The sequence below is a fragment of the Rhamphochromis sp. 'chilingali' genome (assembly GCF_963969265.1).
Source record: "Rhamphochromis sp. 'chilingali' genome assembly, chromosome: 22".
Lineage (NCBI taxonomy): Eukaryota > Metazoa > Chordata > Actinopteri > Cichliformes > Cichlidae > Rhamphochromis > Rhamphochromis sp. 'chilingali'.
The window spans coordinates 4,842,052-4,868,332 of NC_137950.1; the positions used below are offsets into that span (position 1 = coordinate 4,842,052).

The window sequence follows — 26,281 nt, forward strand, 5'->3', positions numbered from 1 at the left end:
GTTTAAAGTTTTTAAAAAAATGTGGCAGCCATTAATACTTTTATTTATTGTACATTGTCCACATTGTTTGTTTCCTCTGTGTGTGTAAAGCCCACTTGGTCTTCTAGCGTGTGTTTCCAGTCTGATTATACTGCTACATTTGTATCACAAGTTTATTGAATATTGCTTTTATGCATTCTATTTATTACACAAGAATTGAATACTCCAGTGAAACTTGTTGCCACTCCTGCTTTTCTCGCTTTCTTCCTCCTGGCTGTACTGCTACTTCGTTATCTGCTCCTCTATCTTGATATTTCCCTCCCCATCTAACTCCCCCTCTCTCCTCTCTAATGACAGTCAACAAGGCTGATAGGCTGATATATTTACACTGGTGGCAAGGGAGGAAGAAATCATCAGCCAAACCCTGTCCTGCCCCTGGGCTCTGACAGGCGGGGCTTGGAGGAAACCCTGGCCGCCTAGCCACTCCCAGAGCAGGGCATATCTCTCTCTGCTGTCCCTGGCCCTGCTCAGATCTCACAGCTAGATGGGACCAAAGCTTTCTCAGGCCCACAGACTCACAGACACACTCCCACATCAGCTACCGGGGGGAGAGTGAGCGGAGAAGAGAAAGCAGCAGGCAGAGTGGAAGGCTGCTGCTGGTGGTGTGCACGCTGGCTGAGAGAAAGACAAGAAAGCCAGTGTTTGTTTTGTTTTGGTTTTGTTTTTTGCTGTGCCACTTTTCCTCTAGATCTGTTGATGAGCCAGGCTGGGTCAGCTCTGGGTCTCGTCTCAGTGTGGGGTTCAGAGGTCGGGGTCAAAGTGTCACTGCTTCTTGAGTGTGCGTGGCTATTTTGCAACTTTTGAACACTGGAACTGTACTGTAAGCATTATGACTCTCCTGGGCTCTGAACACTCCATACTAATACGAAGCAAGTTTAGATCGGGTAAGTCCAGTGATGACTGAAACGTGACTTTTATTGCTTCTCTGTTCTGTCACAACTTATGAACACTTTCTGTGTACAGCTGTGTTTATTCTCAGAAGCCGCACAAACAGTTTGTCTGCCAACAGCATTTGAAAACAATTCTCCGTACGTTGTGTCATTCGTCTGTCTTCGCGGATGAGTTGTGTTGATACTCAGAATGTGCTCCTCAGTAACAGCAGCCGAGTGACAGGTGTGTGTAATACACAGTGCTGGCATGTGATGGCACAAGGAATAGCAGAGCTCGGTCGGCGTGAGTCAGAAAGCTTCCCGTCACTCTGTCACAGTATGATGGATTTACAGACGTGATGTCCATCAAACTCCTTGTAAATGACACGAGAGAGAATGATGTTTCAGACAGGTTAGTGCACTTGTTCAGTCCCAGTCACTAACCCTCTGCTGCTGCTGAGGAAAGCCAGTCAGACACTGTCGTTTTCAGGCTTTGATAAAAAGAGATTAGAGGTCAAAGGTTATCTAAATATGGCTGCATTGGAAGCTGCGTGTACCTGAGTATATCAAAGCGGGAGGAAGGGTCTGGACTACAGCACTGACTTAAACTCCTTCTAATACACATCAGCTGTTGGGGATTTGTATCCATCTGTTTCCTTCACGTACACAGACTCCTTAATTCCGTCACTTTCTTATTCCCACACGCACTTTCCTTAGTTTGAACATACTTTGTCTAAGCTCGCACGTGTGTGTTTTCAGTGTGTTTGTAGTCTGAGCAACACTGCCACCTCCCTGAGGAAATTGCAACTGATCGTAGCTGTTCAGCTTGTTCTACACTCAAAAAGCAGCTGCTTCAAAGCGGTGGCTGTAGTGACTCTGGTTGCTACCTCCAGTGTGCCTGTGAGCTGTAATTGCGTTCCAGAAATGGCAGGCTAAATGATGCTTTTCCTTTGATTTGTTTAGAGCACATCAGTAGGGTGGGAAATGACCCCCGGTGCTCTGGGGAGCATGAGAGGCTGGATTCAAAAGCAGCATAAGGCTTTTCATGAAGGTTGCTCAGGGTCTGTGTTGCTCTAACCCTTGTGCTATAGCTTGTTATAATACAACACAGATGTAGAGATATTGTCCTTATGCCAAAGTTTGCTTGATATTACAGTCACAGGAGTTAATGCCGCCTGATAAAAGCGACTGCTTGAGCTCATTTATGAGCGCATGAGTGAAATGTTGTGCGTAAGCAAAGTAAAATTGCCCGTAAATGTCTCTGTGATAACTGCTGATGGCAGGGGGAAGTCGAAGATGATCTGCTGTCAAGGATTTACAGTTTCTTTAACATGAAGTACGTTGACTTACACTACACAGCAATTGTCACTCCTATGCACCATGCTTAAATGACAATCAAACTAATCAAAGCCATGGGAACTGCTACCGCATGGTTGAAGCTAAAAGGAAAGATAAAGATCTCATTTAAGTGCTCCCCACGGAGCGCCGAATCTGAGTGTGTGAGGTACTGACGAGTTCTCATGCTGATTTGATTTAGAGCTCAAATGACCACAGTCCATGCTCTTAAGCTCAAGGCCATTGCATAATATTATGACAGAGACGTCAAATGCAGTGCCACATGTTAACCATATGTAAATCAGCAGTGCATACATGTGCTGTCTTTAATATATAACTATTTCAGACCCATTTTCACTTCTGATCCCAAATGTATAAAACATAAACACGCTGGATGTTTTCAACCTGGATCACCGAGAAAATCGAAATAGTAAAACAGGAAACTTAGTTTGATGTTCTTTTCTGAGCTGGCAAACATTTGATGTGGTATTTGTCACGTTTGAAATATGATCTGTGAGTTTATCAGTTAAAAGCAGAATAAGCCTTTCACTCCACCGGTGTCATCTATAAAAAATAAAAAAATCCATCTGACCCACAGCAAAAAAAAAGAACAAAATAAACAACAACAAAAAAGAAATTATTAACTTAGCTTAAAAAAAACAGGAGGAACCAGCAGTCTGCACTAAATGGATAAGCATACCATGCAGGCAGTCACATGACAAAATTTGTGGGTTTATTCTTTGTTTAGGAAAGTCCGTACTGAAGAAATTATCGCTGTTCTAGAGCCTTCATGAGACTCCTCCAGGCGCTAATTGCAACAGTTATTTTGAAGTATTATTCAATAAGTGATCAGAATAGGCTGTAAGTAAGAATCACTAGTTAAATGATATAAAAAAAAACAACAATTTGCTATAATAACCTACAATAACATTTTAAAAAACACTTTTACTTTTTTTGTAGAAAAAAACACTTTTGCTTCTCTTTTAGTAAATCTCTAATGTTAAATGCTGCACTACACTAGCACTAAATTAGTCTCATCTTGCATTTATAATGCTGTGCTATAACGAACGTGTCACCAGGTAAAATTGCAGCAGAATTCTTGTCTCTTCTGACAAAGCTGGTAATAAGTTACGAAATGAGAGACTACCCCACAACACGCTCTGCTGACGATGATTTGCAGTCTGGCGACACATAAAAGCACTTACCTGTGTTTCTGAACGCAAGTGAGATTTTTTTTCGCCTTCTTCAACATACATCCAAATGTCCTTATTACCCCACTCTTCACTATGACTCACTGTCAATGGAGCCGCTCCAGAAACTGTACCTTAATGGTGGAGCGTTGGCTCTCCTCCACACAGGTCCTGGCTCGCATTCGCAAACCTGACTCCAACTGTCCAAGACCGTAGAAATAAAATATGCCAGTTGTGTTTTAAGGTGGATTTTCACTTTATGCAGAGGTATTAGACTAAAATAAACGTAATACTTCATTTAGGAATACCTGTTTATTACAAGTTATACAGTTACACCCATATATCTGTCGTGAACACATTCCTGATTGCACTAAGGGAAAGTTCAGGAGGATTCATGTAACAAATGCAACCAGTGTTGGAGCTTAAGTGTAAAAGTGAGGTGTTATTATTATCTTGTTTTGTTTTTTTGTTCTTTCTTCAGTGCGGTGGCTGTGAGTGTGTGAGGCACAGAACAATAAATCACAGTATCACTCAACTGGCTTGTGCAATTATCAGCACTTCACTGGTGCAAACCAAAGCCAAATGACAATTTATTTGCACTATAAATCTGAAAAATTGGGTTTGTCTGTCCTTTATTGTCAAGAAAGCCCAAGTTAAAACAAGTGTCTTCAGTTTCAAAGTCAACATTCAGAGAGGCGTAGTATGGTTCAGTGATCTGTGATTACATAGCTTGGCTCTGGCCCACTTTCTATAACATGTATACTCTGCAATCAGGACAAGCGAGTCTTTGGTCTCAGCAAAGCTTTTGGGGAGAAAGAGCAGATTACATGGCAGCTGCTGTGCTTTTCCAAGCACAATTATTGATAACCTGTCAGTGAACATAATAAAGAGCAGCTGATGTTTCACCTGGCTTTTTCCAAGAAAATTAGAGACAAAATTTGCACGTACGACCAGATTCAGGCTGTTCAGGCTGATTGTTACGTTAGCCCGGTATCATGACATGATGTTTGGATAGCGCATTGATTTCCGTAAGTCATTTTGTTCATTGTTCATTTTGTTTGTTGTTAATTTTTATGAATACATATAATGCTGTGTTTAAATCAAATTTGTTCATATTTGATCTCTGACAAATGTTTCAGGCGTATAACTCTCTCCTAAAAGTTTCACAGGTTATCTGCTTTTGAAGAGAAAAAATCAAAGAGGAAGTTTCTTCAGCTCACAATAACAGTTATTCTGTCTTTTGTCTGACAATGAAATTATTTTATTTTTTAAAGCCCTTTTTCTAAAGCATATATAGAAGGGGGAATAATTATTTGATCCCTTACTAAATTTGTAAGTTTCCTACAAACAAATGGACAGTCTTTAATTTTCACGACTGTCATTTTAATCGAGACAGAATATCAACCAAAAATCCAGAAAAAACACAATGCATAAAAATAGCAAGTTACTGAGTGAAATAAGTATTTGATCCCCTACGATCTAGACAGAATTCTGGTTCCCACAGATTGTAATCAGTCTGATCTCAGCGCATTACGTGTATAGATTACACTTGTCACAGAATCAATTTCTTCCATTCTAACCTCTCCACCACCATGGTCAAGACCAAAGAGCTACCACGTGTCCCTGGACAGGGTCCCTAGACAGGGACACATGGGTGGAATGGGCTACAAGACCATCACCAAGAAGCTTGATGAGATGGTGGCAACTGTTGGAAGAAATATAAAAACATCATCAGTCACCCTCAGTCTGAAGCTCCATGCAGGATCTTGTCTCATGAGGTGAAGCTGCACAGGAGAAGCTTGTTAATAATATGAAGACGGTTGGACCACAGTCACCAAAAAATACTATTAGTAACACACTACGGCATAATGGGCTGAAATCTTGCAGCGTCTGCAAGGGGCCCCTGCTCAAGAACACGCATGCACAGGCCTGTGAACGCCTAAATGATGCAAAGAAGGCGTGGGAGACAGCGCTGTGGTCAGATGAAACTACAGTCAAGCTCTTTTTTTTTAGCATCAACTGTACCTGCTGTGTTTGGAGGATGAGAGGATAACAGAAAGAACATCATCCCCACAGTCGAGCATGGAGGTGGAAGCATTATGTTCTGGGGCTCTTGTTCTGCTAAGGGTGGAGGACAACTTCAACACATTGAAGGGCCAACCGATGGCCGTGTATCACAAAATCTTAGACAAGAACGTCCTTCCCTCAGCCATAACTCTGATAATGTTCGTGGAGTCTCCAAACCTCAATCCTACCGAAATTCTGTAGAGGGAGCTGAAGCTTTGAGCTGCCGTGCAGCAGCCAAGAAAAAAAAGAGTTTCTATAAAAAGGAGTGGGCCAAAATCCCTCCTCAGCCATGTTTTCCTTGGGGAACAAATACTTTTTTGACTCAAAATACAACGTCCATTTGTAACTTTTATGTCACGTGTTTTTGGTAAATTCTGGCAATGCTATCAGCTACTTGCGTAGGCTACATTTAACTACATAGATTCATAGCATAAGTATAAATGAATGCTTTAAGGGTTACTGTTACATTACTGGCTTACTGGCGGTGCTAAATTTTAAAACGAAAATGTTGCTTTTACAAGGACTTAGCTACCCTCAGTACTGTTCAACTTAAACTGTTATTTTTAGATTCAAATGAGTGCAAGCTTGTTGAATAAAAAATCATTTAGCTATAGTTACATTCCATCTGTCACCTGGTCTTAAAAAAGAAGAGACAACATTTGCATGCAGGAAAGTGCTCATTTTTCCTTGTCAGAAATTGTATCGGTTACATGTTTTGGTAAGCTTCCAATCGGCAACTAATGCCTTCATTTGCTCTTTGGGATGTCGCGACCGGCAGGTCACGACCCCCTCGCTGTAAACGAAAGCAGATGTCAGATGAAGGGAAGGGCCTGATATTACATAATTGAGGTGCTCTCCCATGAGAGACCTGTGATGTGGCGCCTGAGCTCGCTGACACACAGTCAAACTGTTAAGAAAGTTGTTACATGACATCAAAGCTGGAAGGCTGGAAGAAATTCATAAAACGTGTGATTGCAGCCAGAGCTGCGTGAATATAAACCACCTGAGTGAGATAATTAACAATAGGGGAGACAGAAAATGATTAGGACCGTGCAGGGAAAAGGGAACATTTCATACTTATGTGTCGGATCCAGGATCTGACCGGGAGACCTTCAGATAATACTGGGGAGGGAAAACACACACAGACAAAGAAAGAAAGAGAAAGCAACAAAATCACAGACGCACTCAACCAACAGACATTGAGGAGTTTCTATGTTTATGACCTTAAACTCCCACCTAGACTCCCCCCCCCCCCCCCCCCCCCCCACACACACACACACACACATGCAGGGCACAGTGAAACGTGTGCACATGCTGTGGACCACACACTGCAGAGCAGATCTGTTTAAAAGCCAGGAGCTGTGTTTATCATTCCCTACATCCTGCTCACAGAAATATTTGTGAGCAAGCTGCGCTGTTTTGTGTGTGTTTTCTGTATGCATATGTGCACATACGTATGTGTCCATGTGCATCTGTTCAATGACTACAAATTGAATGCTGGTAGCTTTTCATTCCAGCCCACAGACAGACTAAAACTATGCTAATTCGACTTTAAGTTTCATTCTGAAATACCGATTTAAATGGCTTGTATTCTCAGCCTCTTCCTGCTTTTTCTCTGTCCCTCTCCTGTCTCTCCATACCTCTTTCTCACCTTCGCTCTTTATCTGTCCTCCTCTTCCTCCTCCTACCCCCAACTTTAGTCCTACAGTTAAGACTTCAGCAGAGGAGGACACGAGAGCAGCTGGCAGACCAAGGCATCATGCCTCGTGAGTAACACCTTCCAACATGGAGCTGCTGCACATCCAAACACACACACACACATGTACTTACATGCTTTCAGACTTAAGTGTGAGTCAGACAGTCAGAGGGAAAAAGTGTGAGAAACTCAAGCATGTCAACTTATCACACTTGTCCCAATTAGCAATTAGATACAGAGGTGAAAGGTCAGTTCCCCTGACTGTCTAGCTGTTAAAATAATGTAGGTTTTATCTGTCCAAAAGATAAATGAGTGTTCTGCTTCCATGCAAATACGAGGTTGATAGGTAACTGAATTTTTTACATTCATTTATGTGAGGCACTCCTTTAACATTAGACTTGTTCCATTACCAACAAAAATATTAGTGAGCTTTAAAACTGTTTTTAATTAATTTGGGGGTTTTTTTTTCAATAATTTAGAGCAGTGAAAAAACAAATATTGTGTGCTTTGTCCTCGGGTGTGTGGTGGATGGCGCAGTTCACTGTGGGAAATATGAGCAGTTACTGCATTTTTCAAATTTGCCCTAGGTCCCCTTGGCTCAATCAGTATTATTTTGAAAATCCAGGAATGAGGTTGTGAGAAGCACCAACTGCCCGAGTTTCACATGCATCGGATCCTTGAGTCTGACATACTGCTTGACATTTAAAGAGAAAAGGGAAAAAAAATAGTTAGATGTAGGCCTGAAATGAAAACTATAAAAACAGATACCAGCTGTTAGTCAAAAGAGAGACAAAAAGAAAGAGATCCACAGTCTCATGGACAATTTTTCACAGTACATATATGTTACTGATGGACGTGTAACATGAATCCAGCCGTATTAAAGAGAGAAAGCAAAATGAAACAGGCAGCAAAAACACAACAAAGCACATATCTAGATAGTGGAGATGAATAAATCCAGAACCAAGGAAAGCAGGTGGCTTTATGCTACAGAGCAGAGGAGAAAGAGACGGCCAGATAGTGGCTGCAGCCCGAGAACAGGCAGACAAGATTGTAAGTGACCGCCGAGGAATGCTCTTGTGCTGGAAGAGGACATTCGGCCTCAGAAGAAACAGCTTAGGAGGCCAGATTCACAAGAGGTGGCACCTGTTTACAGCCCGGCGCTGAGAGGCATGCCCAAACACAACAACTGAGCGTGCAGGCCGCATTTACAATAAAGAGGCTTTGTGCTTTTAAGAGCACGTCAGTCATAGTGATGAGAACACATAGACCTGACTGTACTGAGCAACCTCTTAAATCTTCACCCTTGCTGCGATTGATGTTCCCTCCTTTTCTTCAGGTCAGCTTAGTGGATGTTTGCAGCTTTTCGGGTTAGCTGTGACTGCCAACACACGCCACGCGAGAGATAAATTTCAAATATTCATGAGAAAGTAGTTTGTTTAGTGTGCGACATTACAACACAGCAGACAGCTACTCATAAAATCGAGATTTTTATCTATTCCTGTTACTTTAAAGCATCTCGTAAGTCATCTCGGGAAACATGGAATTAGTGAGCCATGCAAGCAAGCTGGTTTTGTCCCCCCCTCGATTCCTTGCATGTAGAAACAACAAGGGGACCGGGTGACCTGGACTACAGGCTGGGGATTTGTTGAATGATATCTCTGGCACCGTTCGCCATTTCACAGAGGCTCCAGCCTCAAGATAAACCTCTGGTAAGTGTGCGGGGGAACGGAATCCAGGGGCCCGGCGAGCCCCTATCAGTTTCTAGGAGTCTGTCACAGATAAGGCAGCAACGAGAAACACAATTGGCCAGCAGGGCTCCAAGCACTCTTTTAAAAAAGAAATTTCAATTGGCTGTTTATCTCTTGATTGCAGGCGGTGGTGCAGATCTGAGAGACGTTGCAAGGACTCGTATTTGTGCTGTTTGTCATACACCCACACACTAGATGTCTTATCGTTCTTCAAAACATCATCCGTCCTCCCAAAAAAAAATCCGGCATTTCTGAGGAGGGCACAACGTCCTCCTCCTCCTGCGACTGCCGCTTCTGCTGCTGTCGATGTGATCCCTCAGATGCTGGTTGACTCTGCCTGGCTGTGTTATTCCTGCTCGGGGGAGATGGACACGGCACAGGGTCTGTGTATATATTACCCAGGGAACATCTGGTGTTTATTAGACTATTCAAGAATCCGCCACGGCCTCTCGGGCCCGACTGGCGTGTGGCCTGCATGGGAGCACACACTGTCTGCCTGCTGGCCACAGGTCTGACTTGACACACACATACAATCTAATATTTCCCCATAAAGATAACAGGCCCGTAGCTGCAGGTTTACTGTGCTCTCTGTTGCTTTAAAATGTTCATTTCCACAGCAGAAGGACTTTAATCCTCAGTGGATGGAACCACAAAAGGAATCATTCCAGCTAATGCACCAAACCTCTCTGTGTAGTGTTTACGCATGACAGTCAGCAGTTAAATGTACTGCAGTAGGTTTAAAGAGCACTGTATGTTTAAAAGTGAGCTTCAGACTCACCCGATCATGTTACATTAGACCAGCGCAGTCGCATCAGGCCAAGTTCTAAACAGACGATAACGCCGACGTGACCATGACAGCAGCTGATGCTTCTCCACTCTCTCTCAGAGGAATGGGGCGTGCAGCCACAGCGGATCATCTGTATTACCCACCTCAGTGTTTTTCCTTCTACTCAAATCGAATCTCTTTTTTCTTCTTTTCTGCTCCTTTTCATGCTCCCAACATTGTTTTTGTTTTTTTGTTTTTTTATTTTAACATCCCTTCACCCCCAACCCCCACTGCAGATGAGTCTGGATCTGCCAGAGCTTTCTTCCTGTTAAAAGGGAGTTTTTCCTTCCCACTGTCGCCAAGTGCTTACTCATAAGGGGTCATCTGATTGTGGGAGTTTCTCTGTATTATTGTAGGGTCTTTGCCTTACAATTATACAGAACTGTGTTGTGATTCGGTCCTATACAAATATAATTAAATTGAATTAAATTTACCTTTTTTCCTGTCCCTCCCCTTTTTGAGTTCAGAATTTGTCTGTGTTGAATATTTTTCTTTTTTTTGCTCTTTATGTTCTTCATTTTCTGGAAGTATCAAAACTTCTAACATACAATGATAATCATTCTTAATCTACTTCATTGTCCTCTCTTTTAACATATTTCTTTCTTATTTTCAAGTCAATTCAATTTTATTTATATTTATACAGCGCCAGATCACAACAACAGTCGCCTCAAGACGCTTTATATATTTGTACGGTAGACCGTAGAATAATACATACAGAGAAAAACCCAACAATCATATGACCCTCTATGAGCAAGCACTTTGGCGATAGTGGGAAGGAAAAACTCCCTTTTAACAGGAAGAGACCTCCGGCAGAACCAGGCTCAGGGAGGGGCGGGGCCATCTGCCATGACCAGTTGGGGTGAGAGAAGGAAGACAGGATAAAGACATGCTGTGGAAGAGAGCCAGAGATTTTATTCTCTACCTCCTGATGCTGCTCCTTCCTTCTTTCTGTGTTTTCCTTTCTCATTCATCCTGTTTTAGTAACGTCTGCCTCTTCCTTTTTTTCGTCTTCTTTTGTCAGAGATTGATAGATGTCTATTTTGACTGAGATCTTTAGCATAATATTTGCTTCATCTAAAGTTTAAAAATGCCTAATATTTGAACATTAATCTTGATTTTGATGAAACCCATTTTTCCTCTGAAGCATTACATTTCAGATCCGTTTTTCATCAGACACTAATACTCTCTCTAACTTGTCCAGCACAAAGCTCAGTATCATTCATTTCTTTGTTGGCGCTGGATCCTATGTCATCCCTCTGAAATATCCCACTAAAATTATATTTGACCAAATAAGTGCTGTTGCTCTTTCTTGGACTCAGATAATCAAACTGATCTGGTGCGCTCTCCGCACTGCTTGGTAATCAGTCCTGCAAGTGCTGCGGACAGATTGTAGGCCAAGCCAGGTTAGCTCTGGCCCTGATTATTTATCCAGGATTTAACAGAGATAGATTGTAGAAAGTTGAAAATCTTACCCACTGCAACCCTTTAATTAGAGCCTCTCCATTTATTTTTCTAGTATTCAGACTGTACTAGGAGTAAAAGCAGCTGGACTGATATTACAGCTGATCCAAAATGTAAATATTGATTATTGAAGGATAAAAGAAGTGTGGAGATAGCAGCTGAATGCAGAAGTGTGTAGATTAATAATGATATGATTAAAAAGGGAACAGAGGTTTAAATGGAAGACCATTTTACTCTGGAATTTAATAAACAGATGAGGAAAAAGCCCTGATATCACTTCAAAATTATTGTAGTTTGTTACTTCTAAACATCATCTATAACTTTGGTTACTGTGGGTGTTGTAACGACAACATTCACAATAAGACGAAAAACTAAAGTCTGTATTAACAAAGCATACACAAAGAGTTATTTGCCATATTCTTATAATTACTGACATTATTGATATAATATTTTTAAATATCACAGTTGTCATCCATACGTGGTTATAAAAATACCCCAATCAAGTTACAGGTAAATGTTCTGTAAGGAAAGAAGGAAAAGTGTAGAAATATTATGAGCAGAATCTCTCTGCGTACAGGAAAAGCAGATCTGCTGTTATGAATTCGTGGTGTGCTGCAGGTGCATTCCTAAAATGCAACGTTTTCTTTTTGCTACTGAAAAACAGCCTTGTGACCTCAACTTGTCTTTCAAGTAGGGCAGTGGAAGTGTGCCAGCTTAACCGCCAAGTTGTGCTTTCTCACAGCTTGCTCTTGAGACGCGAAGAAATCATCTGTGTTTATAGTCGTAGAACAGACACACCGAACGGTGGAGAGGAGGAGAAGGATTGCATAAAAATGCAGACACAGAGCCCACGCTCATTAATTGCAGGACATTATCCCACTTATAGATCACCAGTGACACTGTCAGTTACCTGAATCCTCTAAGAAATGACCGCAGTAACGGTGTATTGAAGGATCGGGTTATATGGTTTGTTTTTAAATGAATTTCAACATTAGTTCAGAATTGTTTGAAAGTTATATCTGGAAGATGCTCAAAATCGTTACTGCATACTTATCAGAGATCTTTTCATGTTAGCATGTAGTATCAGGGTAAGGTGGAGCCATTATTAACTAGCTTATGGAGTCATTATACACTGATCAGGCATACCATAATTCGCTCTGACAGGTGAAGTAAATAACATTTTGATGATCTCTTTATCATGGCGCCTGTTACTGGGGTGGATATATTAGGGAGCGAGTGAACATTTTGTCCTCAAAGTTGATTGGTTAGAAGCAGGAAAAATGTACAAGTGTATGGATTTGAGTGTGTCTGAGAAGGAACGAATTGTGACGGCTAGACGACTGGGTCAGAGCATCTCCTGTGGGAGGCTCCCAGTCTGGAGTGTGCATTGATTAGCTGAACACCAGGATGCACTATGGGAAGAAGGGAAGCCAGCGGACGCAGTGTGATGCTTTGGAAAATGTCCTGCTGGGAAAACTTTGGTAATTCGCCCTGCCACAAAGCAAAATGGTTTGAGGAGCACAAGTTTGAGTTGACTTGACCTCCAAATTCTGTTGCTAACAACTTGGTACCAGATACCACAGCACACCTTCAGGGGTCTAGTGGAGTCCATGCCTCAATAGGTCAGGGCTGTTTTACCAGGCTAAGGCAGACCGGGCAATATTACGCAGGTGGTCATAATGTTATGCATGATCGGTGTAAGTTATTCTGGACAACATAGACCATCTAAATCTTTAAAAGTAATAAGAGTCACTGTCAAACAAATGGATTAAGGATCTTTGTGATCACGGCTAAAGTGCATTATATCAAAGTATACTTTCAACTGCAAACATAAAAATATACTTTTAAGCATGTACTTCATTACTCTCCACTCCTTTAGTGTAGTGTTTCCCTGGTGTGTCCCATGTCGTTGATGTTGTGGTCCTGCTCTGTGTTATCCAGACCCGGCCTCAGGCGGCTCCAATCTGGAAGCCCAGCTGAGGCTAAAGCGAGCCCAGCTCGCCGAGGACTTGAATAAGAAGTTGGCTCTCAGGCCAGGGCCCATGGAGCTGGTGCAAAAGAATATCATTCCCCTAGACTCTGCCATCACGATGACAGGTATCAGTGGAGAGACGCCGCCACGTGGTGTAACCCGACTTTAACACCCGCCTTAGCCTGTGCGTTTATATGCTTGTGTGTTTGGAACTAAAGTTTAGGTGTAGAGTTTGTTTTGTGTAAAAGGGCCCTTCTAACTGACAGACTGTGTGTACTCATTAATGAGGCAGACTGTAAGCTACTCAAACGAGCATTGTACTTGAGTGGACTGCACTGCTACGTCGGTCACATCGTTTAGTCTTCTAACAGGAGAAACGGATTATTCCAAATGATAAGACCTTCAAAGGGTCTGCACAGATCAGAGTCTTCAATGCATCACAACCCCTTTTGTTTTTCTCTCGTGCTGGAGAGTCATGTGCTAAAGTCAAGTTTATAGGTATGAGCAATGATATTTCTCTTTATTTTAACCTGGTCTATTTTTGCATATGTGAACCACGCTAATGTTGCACTCTCCAGCAAAGTCTATTTTGGGAAAATATTACAGTGTTTCAGGAAACACAGGAATTTTAGAGGAATTGTTTTAAACACTAAAATTACTAAAACTATTAATTACTATCACTATTCCTTATTTCTATTAATAAAACACTGGTATTACCACAAAATATGAGGGATATAAACCATCTGAACAAGCATTTTTCACAACCTGCCCATGTGTTCTTGTTTATCTTTCTGATCAGTCAAGCTTTGTAAGGCATATCAAAATGCATTATTCAAGTCAAAATTTGAATTCTGGTCTTGATTAGTGGACCACCTATGCATCAAAGTATTCTTCTTTGTACATTAAATTTGAATGCCTTAACAGGGATGAGGGCTGTTAAAATGAACATTTGTGTTTGTAGCCAGAAAGAAAGAAAGAAAATCCATGTAAAAAAAAAAAAAGGTGCTTAGCAATCAGCATTTACAAATGTCTATTATGGACTCAAGTGTTTGAGGAGTGCTCTTCGGTGCATCGTGTATGCTTAAACAAAGATTTAGCACTGCGTGAAGCGCAGGGCCGGAGCTGTCCCACCACGCCGCTCACATCTCACACTGTTTGGGTCCAACATGTTACTCACTCTCTCTGTTCTTAGCAGTGCAGCGAGTTTTCTTTCGACTCTAGTGTTTTAGCGGTTTTATGTTTGCCTCCTTAAGCTTCCAGTAAACATGTTGCACAAAGGAGCCGGCAGGCTGCGGTCAGCTGGTTTATAATACCTCTGCCGGAGAAGGGGATCTCCGTTTATCGAGATGAACAGCAGCTGTATTTGGGTCCACCCTTTTTCTTTAGAAGTCTGCGATGTGTGTGCGTGTAGAGTGCATCCTTTGCCACATGTGTGGGCGTACCTGCCTGTATGTTTGGACCTATCTGCTCATCCTCCCCCCCCCTCTTTTGTCTGTGCTCTGACTGGCTCCAATCAGCCACCTACAAAACTACGTGACAGGACCAGGCTGTTGTGACCCCCACCCCGCCCCCTTTGCCTGCAGCATTAACCCCTCACCTTAAAGCTCTATATCTCCCTACATAACACTCCCAGTGATTGTTTCAACCTCTGTCCGGTAATTTTGGAAACTGCCTGACCCGCCATAGCTTGTAAACCAGCCATGTGAAAAGAGGAAGCGTACGTGGCGTGCAGATTTCCTGTAATTCTGCCAACTCAATCTCCCGGTGACAACAAATTATCTTAAAGAGTCCTGGACTGTGCAGCAGAGCGAAAATGCACCGAGTAAATTCACACACAGACCGTGTTGGTGTTTTTCCCTACAGACTTAAACATGAACAGGTGGGAGGAAATGGCATTTAGGACAATGCTATTTACTAAGCTGTGCAGTAAGCTCGCCGAGTGTGTGTTTGTGTGTACTGCAAGGTCATAGAGTTGCACAGAATGGACCTGGTACTGTGATGGAAACCAGAATCTGTTCCTGGTTGTCACATGTTTGGATACAAAAAGAGAATCTTATACCTCTCAGCGCGCACACACACACACACACACACACACACACACACACACACACACACACACACACACACACACACACACACACACACACACACACACACACACTCCAGCCTTTACCACCTCCTTCCCTGGCTCTGTCCCTTCAGCTCCATTAGATAGTTGCTCTTAACTACCCCAATCAAAGCTGAGTTCCCTATCGGGCCAGCCAATCAGGAGCGTTCTAGAGGTAAAGTGGTTGTGTGAGTGTCTTACCCACACAGCGTAACACCTCCGAGCTGAGTGCTGTACTAGGTGTGAGTGACAGGCAGTGTGTGAATACCTCTGCTCACATACATTGTGTGCAGCATGCAGTATGCATCCAATCAGCCAAGGAGCAGGTAAAAAAAATGTTTCACAAAAACAGATGTGAAAAGGGTCCAGTGGTTTGTGGATTGAATGAAATGTTTTCTTGAAATGGTGTTCAAGGCGCTTTGGACAAATTCTGCTGTCATTTGGTTTGTGGGACAAAGGTCTTACCCTATCAGCAGCACGTGTAACTAAAGCCTGGTGTATTTAAAACTACAGAGCACAGAATGATTGAACCTCCACAGATACAGTGCTGGAGTAACATAACAGCGTGTTAAACTGAGAACCGTTTCCACTAAAACAACAGGTTGAGGTTGAACACAATCGTCTTGCGACTGGTCATTTGCTGTTTCAGATTGCAGATGAAGTAGTTTGGTGGTAAAGTCTGACTGTCAGCCGGCTGGAGGCAGCAGTACTGATTGGCTGTTTCAATAACTGTAATATCCAGGCTATAAAAAACTGGAAGGAACATATTGAAGCATGCTCGGTTATTAAAATGTGCTCTTAGCGTCTTGAATCATAGGTCTTGTGATAATTGTATATCGATGATGACTGTGACAGTTTATACTTGCTTTGCTTTTAGTTCTGGTTAGATTTTGCACTTTAGTTTAATTCACCTATCTACATTTTTCCAAATTTTCTTCACAGATTGTACTAATGTTATGTGGAATTTTTTTGAGCATAGTAATATTGTAACAGCCCTGATGTGTGTCTCAGTATGCAAATGAGTTAGATGGTACATCCCATGTCAATTGTAGCAATGCTGCTAGACACTGTTAGGTTAGGTGATCTTTAAAGTTTCTATGTGGATCATTTCCTTTAGGCTGTAGTCACACTGTGCAGATTTCTGTTATGTCTGATAACAACGCACGCCTGGCAGATTGAAGACGATCCGAATGCATTCTGTGTGCACTTACAGTTTTTGTTTTGTTTTGTTTCTAGGTGTAAAAGGGGTCTAGGCTGATAGATATTACATCGCTGACACCCCCACGTATCTCTGTTTTTGTTCTTCTTGCAGTAAACCATGGTAAGCTCCCTAAGCAAGAGGACTCCTATGCATTTGAGGAGGACAGCAGCAGCGAGAGTCTGTCTCCAGAGCAGCACCACAGTGATGAGTCGCAGGGTTCGGCCTGCCCTTCATCTGAGGCTGTCGGCAGTACGGCCTCCTCCTCGTCCTCACCTGCCCTCACCAGTGAACGACAGGTCAAAAAAACACACAAACACGCCTCCTCTCCTCTCCTTTGTTCTATCCATTTCTTTCACTCAAGCTCCCACACTGAGCAGCTATGATTACCACCAGTTTATTTCTGCTGCCCTCCTGTGGTAGCAGAGTGAGCTGCACATCCTCTGTTTTCCACTGTTGGACTGAGTTGACATAGGCAGGTGTCACATTCCTGCATGCTGAGCCATGCTGGCGGCACAGCTGCCTTTATATGTTTGCTGCTTACCTTTCACTCACGGTGACCTCATTCCAACGGTCACCAACAGAAACGGTCCCTCAACTGAAATTTGTGCCAGAACACAATTGTTTATATCTCTTAGACCTCTGCCTCTTAAATGTTCCAACTGAATCATCATCCCTCTGTGCGTCATGTCAGTCCCAAAGGTTTGTTTAAAGCTTTTTGGAATACTTTTGCGGAGGAAACATCAATACATGAGCATTTTAGGGATAATTATTCTATTTGGATTATAAACTGTCAAGCAGTCTCCCTGTCTGTTCAATTTACCTTTATAATCATGAAGAAGAAATGAGAAGAAAACAGATACAGTCAGAGCAAAATGCATGAAATCTAAGGCAACAATAGCAAAAAAGTTGCCAAAGACTATAAAATAGCTGCGTAAATACAGTCGTTCACTTTTATTACATCCTGCCATGTGCTTGTTTAGTATTGTTTGGAACCAGATGTCTGTCAGTAGAGTGGATACGATAAAACAACTCCAAGGTTAAACCTCTTTGAGTGAAACTGAGCTCAACAGACCAGTTTATCAAATGAAGCGAGAAGAAAACTATTCTTTACGTCTAAACTGAAACACTTTATACTTTAGTAATTATTTCTTTAACTTCAGCATGGAAAAGTAAATGTACTTTGTTTTTATTTGTGGATAGGGTGGTGTAAGCAGAGACCCCCCTGATCAAAGCCAGGATGAGGGGCTTTCTGGTGCTAACAACAGCCAGACTACTCCCCCAATACCTGTTCCTGCTATCGTCAAGGTCAGTTTGTCATTAAACTCACTATCATCTGCCACCTGGCTGTAGCTCAGGTGGCAGAGCAGGTCAGCCACTAACCATAAGGTTGGTGGTTCGATCCCAGCCTGGAGCAGCCTGGGATCGAACTTGGGTAAGATACTAACCCAATGTTTGCCTACTGGTGGTGGTTAGAGGGCCCGGTGGCGCCAGTGTCCGGCAGCCTCGCCTCTGTCAGTGCGCCCCAGGGCAGCTGTGGCTACAATGTAGCTTGCCATCACCAATGGGTGAATGACTGCTTTGGGGTCCTTAGGGACTAAGTAAAGCGCTATACAAATGCAGGCCATTTACATTCTTAACTTTAACAAATGAATTTCTAACCCTAACTCAGACTTTCTCGTCCTCTCTACCACCAGTCTAAATCTTCCGACAAGAACCGTCACAAGAAGCCCAAAGATGTGAAGCCTAAAGTCAAAAAGCTCAAGTACCACCAGTACATTCCTCCAGACCAGAAGGCAGAGAAGTCCCCTCCACCCATGGATTCGGCCTACGCCCGACTCCTCCAGCAGCAGCAGCTCTTCCTGCAGCTGCAGATTCTCAGCCAGCAGAAACACACTCATGCGCAATCGCAGACACAGCAGTCGCAACATCCGCATACCCACACTCCGCAGACGCAGGCCCAAGCCCAGTCTCAGGCTCAGCAGAGGCAGCCCACTTTCAGCTATCAACCCCACACACCAGCTCACACCCAGAAGTAAGTAGAGAACATATCTGACGAAATCTCCTCAAATTATCTACTGCAAACTTGTGTAGGGGGGGGGGGGGGGTTAATAAAAGTAATGCTACATCTTACTCTTAAGTGTGATCCAAAACAGTAAATAGCACAAAAAACATGAACTGAAAGACTTTAAAATGATGTAGATTAGGGAAGAAATCTGGGATCTGATTACTTTCTGTAGGTTTGAGCCATGGTTAATGTCAGAACAATAATAAACTCCTTACATCTGCATCAGTAAATATGAGATCCAGTTTTTAATTTACCATCTTACATACTGCAGACCCATGTAACATGTGGTGCACCCACCAATGTAAGCAGTCAGAATGTTTTGGCTCATCAATATATATATATATATTTACTTTTGGGTAATCTTCTTCAATTGCTCCATTCCAGAGGAGTCAGTGAGCAACTATCGGCTTGTAGTTCCAGTGCCCCGTCGAGCACAGCCAACAGTAACTCATCCTCTCCAGTCAAGAACACATTCCCCAACCAAAGCAACATCGCACAAGTCAAACCTGGGCCCCTGCCATCTAATCTGGATGACCTAAAAGTAGGTGATACTAGAGAGGAACATTCTGACAATCTTCTCTCCTTAACATACATATGTAATCCTTTTTATTCTCCTTTTTTTTCTTTTGCCCTGCAAGGTTTCAGAGCTGAGGCAGCACCTGCGTATTCGTGGCATGCCTGTCTCAGGCACCAAGACTGCCCTCATCGAGCGACTCCGGCCCTTCAAAGACTCCAACACCGGCTCCTCGCCCTCGGGATCCTCTGATATCACCACCATGACCTTTCCTGTCACACCCACAGGGTCCTTGTCCTCCTACCAGTCCCCATCCTCCTCCAGTGCTCTGTCCCAGGGAGGCTATTACCAGTACCCCAGCACCTCCTCCACCCCACCCATCTCGCCGGCCTCCTCTGAGCTGTCCCTCAGCGGTTCACTCCCCGACAGCTTCAGCGATGTGCCCATGTCTTCGCCAACACAGTTTGCCCTTCATCCATCTCCTGCCCAGCTCGGCGTGGAGGATGGCTTTGGGGGAGGAGGAGGTGGCAGCATGGGTGGGGCAGGTCAGAGGATGGGGGAGGTTGGTGGTATGGATGGTGTAGAAGCCGAAAAAGACAAGATGCTGGTGGAAAAGCAGAAGGTGATCGAGGAGCTGACGTGGAAATTGCACCAGGAGCAGAGACAGGTGATGATCTGTTTCTGCTTCCTAACACTTCATGGTGGATCTTAAGAGAATGAAGGCATTTCACCTCTCATCCGAGGTTCCTCAGGTCTAAAACCAAAAGCTGGACCCATGACTTTTTTCACAACTTGGGCCATGTGATTACACACTAATTAATAGGTCAGTGCTTCTTGAATGAGAGGTGAAAAGTCTGCTTTTTTTCAAGCTCTTAAACCTACCACTACATGCTTTGCTAGTCAACAGGTGGATGTAAAGTAGAGATGTTAAGAAGGCTAATTTTCATTTATCAAGTCTATGTCATAGGCAGCCATGAAACTGCAGCATCTAATACTAATGCAACAATCAATCATGTTATTATTTATAAAGTATTGAGTTGTAAATTGAATGCTCTGTGATCATGCTTATTAGGTTGAAGAGCTAAAGATGCAACTCCACAAGAGAAAACGTTGCTATGGAGCAACACAGGATACGGTCCCTCCTGCATCTCATCCTCCCATGCACCACCAGCAGCACCAGACACCAGCCATGATGGGGCAGCATTTTTTTGGGGTGACTATCAAGCAGGAGCCTTTGTCTTTGTCCTCCAGCTGCCCTCTGTCCTCCCCTAAACAGCCTAAGTGCCCTCCTGGTAGCTGCAGAGAGGATATGGGACACTGCGGTTCCTCCATTACCAACATGGGGGTCCCCGGGGGACCACAGTGTATGGATACAGGCCCTGCCTCTGGCAGCCCCACCGCTATGTCCACCTTCCTCAGCCCACAGTGCTCACCGCAAGACTCTCCTATCAGAAAATCTTCCAGCAGCCCACAGCCTTCATCTCCTAACAACCCCTACCTGCTGTCTCCTCAACTGGGGAGGGATGGCTGTAGTCACCCCCACACCCAGGGAAACAACAGAGCATGCAACATGCAGGTATGATGCCTTTATATTTAGAATGACCATTTTACTGACTTCTATTAGATAATATAATTAAAACAAGAAGCAGTATTTACTTTTAAGGGAATAGTATTGTATTTTATATATATTTATTTAGTTTTCTTTGTTCTCTTCTAATGTACTTTGAGATGTTTACCTTGAAGACCATGGTGGATTTGAGACAATAATTTAACCAATGTTTTAACATGACCCCACTTTACACCCCTACGAAGTTTTATCAAACTATCCTGTTTAGAGACAGAAAGAATGATATGGACGCAAACAAACGCTACCAAAAACATAACCTAATCAAGGTTTGTTTAGCTTTATATTGCTATTTCTTTATTTTCTATGGATATTCTGATTTTTATTGTGATTTCTTTTAGCATTTATATATTCCTGTATTTGCTGTCATGAGATCACCAAAATCATTAGGCATCATCATCATCAGTGGGCTGCATAAGTAAATGTATATTATAGTATAAAAGTTAAAGAAAACCGACATAATACTTATCTACATTTTTAAATGTGGGCAGCCACCAACTAGCACAGAAACATATGTAACTAGCATTAGCTTTTACAATTTCCCATCATCTGCATCTCTGAAAACATGTTCAAAACAGTATATGTAAATATTTATTTCATATACAAAATATGCTCTCTTTAGTTTAGGTGGGTTTTTTTAGTCTTTTCTTCTTTTGTTGATTTCTAACGTGTTTGGGGCATTTTATTTTTGGCTAACTAGATGCAGCAAAAGAGTGGCGGTCCGCCTATAAACTGCTCCTATCCTTCCAACCAAAGAGGTCTTCAGGGAGTCTATCCCAGCTCAGCTGACTGTGGCCTCAACAACAGCAGCCCTGCTAAGGCTGAGAGCCAGAACATGCAACCAAAGGTAATTTTCTATCCACATGACCAGCATTTTACAGCATCGTCACATCAGCATCATTTACTTCAGCTGAATCATCTCACATGTATGTTACTGTTTTCCTTTCTTCTCTCCATTTGTGGCCTGTCTCTGTGTATTATTGTCTTTTGTTGTGAAGTTCATTTTGTCATAACTTCATATCAGTTTTCATCATATATTCCTTGACATGTCAGTGACATTTCCTTTACAAGACGACAACGCCAAATCATTTTTTAGAGTAAACTTTTCACTGTGATGAGATTTTTTAAACGTGAGGGCCTAATTTGGGTAAATCCCCCTATAATATACTAATATCACTTTTCACCTATTTCCCATATAGATGTCAGTTTTGCCAAAGTGCCAGGTCCCTCCCCCTGCCTTCAGTAGCTCAGATTCAGATGCATCTGACTTAAGACAGCCCCCATGCTATGAGGATGCAGTCAAACAGGTAAACTCAAATCCATGATAAAATTCAGTAGAGATGGCTGGCCAGAAATTTATTTGACCTTTTTTTGGCGTTGCTCTCATTCCACTCTTCCTCCTGTGGTCTGTCTTGTTTTTTCTTTCTTCTATTTTTATCTGTGTTGTAGTTTTTGTTTTCATCCATCGCTTTGTTCACTGCACTTTTATAGACAACAGCGTTATAGTGATTTTATTTTTAACCATCATAATTATGTAAAAATTTGTTACAGTTGACAAAATATTTTATTCATTATATTAAACTGTAAAAAAAAATGCCTACAGTGTTGTGAAATGTATTGTTTTGTTTGCACATAAAAGGGATTTTCCCCCTTAGACATAAAAAGGTTAGTGAATAATTAATAATTATTAGAACACTTGTTGTAGCTCTACATTTTTGACTATGAGCAAAACTAAATTTCTGTTACCTTCTTAATTTTGCCAGCAAAGCAAAATAAAGCACATCTAAATTTTTTAAAGCCAATTAAAATATTTCTGTTTCTCTGAAACAAGCAAAAAAAACCCTCTATCTTTTAAAGCTAGTAAAAGGGGCCAAGTCCCGTTTTAGGAGCTAGAAAGTTTTAAAAAAAAATCAACAAATTCAATTCAGTTTTTTAAGTGTTTAAAATTTCAGCTTTTTGTTACTGTTACAGCAACTGACCCGAAGTCAGCAGATGGATGAGCTTTTGGATGTGCTCATAGAGAGTGGAGGTAAGGATTCATTCTATAGATCCTATTGGCTGAAGACGAAAGCATTTGAAATCACTACCCGTTGTTCACAGTCTTACCTGACACATTGAACCTGCTGTGACCCTCCCTCCTCTCCTCTTTCTCTTCAAGAGATGCCAGCTAACGCCAGAGAAGAGAGGGAGAGGTCCTCTGTAACCAAAGTTATGCCTCACATTACTGTGTCCCCAGGGTGTCCCGGCCTCCTCATCCCGTGGTTTCACCGACATTACGAGCACCTCTCCCCCAACCAGCTCCCTTACGACCACGCAGCCAATCACGTCACTGAGAGCCACCCAGACACTCTGCTTGGCAGTCCCGTCGGCCGCGGAGGGGAGGTACCTCTTCTTAAAATGGCAGCAGAGGATGGGGGCCAGGAAGATGAAGGGAAGCGAGAGGTTGATCGGTACAGCAGCCCTCAGAATCATCATCACTCTCATCATCCACAACAGGACAAACTTCTGAGCAACCGAGATCTGATGGACACGTCTCTCTCGGCCATCGGCAGTAAGGCATCCGCCAACCCCGAGGTGCAGGGAATGGTCAGCATGACCTTTAGTGAGACGGCTTGGGAGACAATGGAATGGCTCGACCTGACACCACCCAGTTCTGCCACTGCCTTCAGCATTGCTCCACCCAGTGCACCAAGCATTTTTAATGCCGAGTTCCTGGATGTAACAGACATTAATTTGAACTCTGCCACAGACCTTCACCTGGAGCACTGGTAAAAACAACACTGTCCCTAAAGTGCTGGTTAGCAGCATACCAGCCATCGAACTCAAGACACCAGCTTGCAACTAGCTGCACGGACTTCTGATATTAGCTATGACAATACCAAAGACCTATTTAATTCTGTTCTTAACAGCTTTAAATGTTCACGTGTTGCTCCTTGCTATGATCCAGTGGAATGTATAACCATTAGCAGATATGCAAAAGCTGAAATCTAAGCCAGAAAATTGAACAATTGTCATATCCCAACCTTTCCACTTCACTGAAATGTGGTTCTTATGTTGTCGTCATACTCAAAAACTAAAGCCCTTGTGCTTTTTGGCATGATCTTGATGTGCACAACTACCAAGTACTTATGACAGCGGACATAGTGTCAGAAGAAACGTTAATGTAACTTAAAAACCTGATTACAGTACTTTACGCCAACATTTAATACAGTATCAGTGCTTTGACTTGAAGACACAGTTTGACTTTCATTGTGTACTTTGAGTTATATATTTGTACTGGAAAAAACCCCCAGAGAGGACTTAACAGGTGAATTGGATTGCTTAGTAATGGCCATACTGTAAATATCAAAACTGACAGAGATAAGTTGCCGTCTACATATTATGTCAGAGGTGTGGAAGAACATACAAACAACAAATCAAATGCTTTCTGTAATCACTTCATTATTTGATGTAAATATGATTTTTTTTAATTCACTGTGCACCTCTAGCTTAATAAACACTTGTCACAGTTTGCTTGAGCTTAGTATATGTGTATAGGTTAGGTCATTTGAAGGAATCTTTTTGTACTTATTTGTTTTCCACTATTATCCACAGGATGACACCTTTAAAAGAATTATCTTATCAGTTTATATCAGCAGCCAAATGCTGCCTTATTTGCAAAAGCTTTTTATTCCCAAATTTTAATATCAAATGACTGCTCCCCTGGAAGTTGTTGACTGATGTGATTTAGATGGCTCCACCCATGTAAAGCTCACATCTAGTTTTTTCTCTCTCTTTTTTGGTCATTAAAATGCCAGCATTTCTGTTCCCATTTACATTTATTTATTTTGTGCTTTTGTATTTATAGTTGATCCTGTATTTATACATTCCTTTAAAACAGATTGGGGCTCTATATGATGTATGAAAAAAGTACCATTATCGATCACTGACATTTCTTCATTATTAGTTCTCTTAAGAATGTGATACAAAGTAAAAGAACCACTTTGAAAAGCCATGTTTTCCTAACTTACTTTAAAAAAAAAAAAAAAAAGATTTGTAATTGACAATTCTTAGCACTTAATAGGATGATGTAATATAATCAAATTTTTACTGTGAATACTGGATATTAATAAAGAATAGACTTTCACAAAAGCCAGCCGAGATAAACCTATTATGCACAGTAGTTATAGGTGAGAATGACAAACTCAGAACCAAATAAGGTTTTAGTTTTGATTAGTAAATGCATTTTTATGCACCTAAAAACTTAGATTAAAAATTAATAAATAAGTATAATTTCTTGCATACCTCCTTTATATCTGTCCGCTGACTGTAAAGCTACGGCTAGCAGTTTGTTAGCCTAAATTGCATAAAGACTGACAGATGGGGACAGACCGAAGTGGCTTTGTCTTCAAATCACAGAATCAGCCTACCAGCACTTCTGTTTTATGTTCCTAGTTACATCTGTTCATTCATTCTCAAAAGACCCAGTAAGCTTCATTCATTGTTCACAGTACTCACCGTCTTTTCCAAATTAGCATTATCTTAGCTAGCTCATTGGTCATTAACTTGAAAATATGATATTAACTTTACTCCACATAAACTTGTTCTATTTAATGTGAGTATTAGACATAATACAAGTTTTATTAGCAAAATGCTAAAATAAAGTACTTTTTTCATGCAGTAAAATTAATACTAGCAGAACTAGCAGTCTAGATTTTGTTTGTATGTTTTTTTTTTCCCACTCAGAACACCCGAGGAGACAGAAAACTTTACTAATATGTATTTTCTCTTCATTCATGTTCTATGCTTGAGCAAATTTTTAACGGCAGTCCGCTTGCTTTTACACTTGAACCAGAAGTGCTGGTAGGCGTTAGCTACATAAAGTGTTTCTACCTTATTCCAGTCTTTATGCTAACATTACCACCTAGCTATTTTACAGACAGATGTAAATGGTTTTGATCTTAGAAAGATGTATGTCATTTCCAGTAATATAAAATTATGACTTCAGTTCCTTGGCTAATAAACCTCGTCCAATTATTCGTGTCCTCTGTAACCATGGTTCTCATGTCATGTTGACCAAATTGTTGTTTTTTGTTTTGTTTGTTTGTTTGTTAAAATGAAGTGTTGCACTTGAGTGGCTTCTCTGGTTACATGTTAGCTATTACCCAGCTTCAGTATATGTCAAAGCTAATACTTTATTTCCTGTCTTCTGTTGTCAGAACAATTACTGTCCTTTTAATTATTTTTGACAAATTTTTAAATAATTTTCCCTAATTAAGAGAAAAGTAATCTGACAGAAGCTTCCATGTTGCTTGGCCACTGACTTGCCCAAGTCCCTGTATACTACAAAAAAAAGACAGCAATAAACTTATCACTTATCAAAATTATTTTGGCAGTTTTTTTTCGTGTCTAAATTACAAGAAACACACAATACAGGTTTCCAATCTTTTCCGTGGGAACTTTATTTGTAACGATCAATGAAGATACAATATAATATTCATTGCCCTTAATAATATCTTATAATCTAATATGAACATTCTAGTAATTTTGCAATTTATACAACATGTACCCTGGAGATTCACCAGCGT

General features: G+C 41.7%; 1 protein-coding gene across 7 annotated transcripts; it reads left to right on the plus strand.

Moving 5' to 3' along the window:
- The first annotated feature begins 503 nt into the window (after window positions 1-503).
- myocd (myocardin) lies at window positions 504-26,055 on the plus strand. Of its 7 annotated transcripts, none has more exons than XM_080871926.1 (13): window positions 504-923; window positions 7,201-7,266; window positions 13,173-13,328; window positions 16,623-16,807; window positions 17,712-17,816; window positions 18,206-18,543; window positions 18,961-19,117; window positions 19,215-19,757; window positions 20,163-20,666; window positions 21,415-21,561; window positions 21,914-22,021; window positions 22,686-22,743; window positions 22,873-26,055. In XM_080871926.1, the coding sequence occupies exons 1-13, from the start codon at window positions 869-871 to the stop codon at window positions 23,484-23,486; spliced, it is 3,036 nt and encodes a 1,011-aa protein (XP_080728052.1). In that variant the 5' UTR covers window positions 504-868; the 3' UTR covers window positions 23,487-26,055. The 7 variants fall into 7 exon arrangements, with proteins under 7 accessions (XP_080728052.1, XP_080728053.1, XP_080728054.1 ...); XM_080871927.1 differs by having other exon boundaries at window positions 22,951-26,055; XM_080871928.1 differs by lacking the exon at window positions 21,914-22,021.
- The last annotated feature ends 226 nt before the right edge of the window (window positions 26,056-26,281 follow it).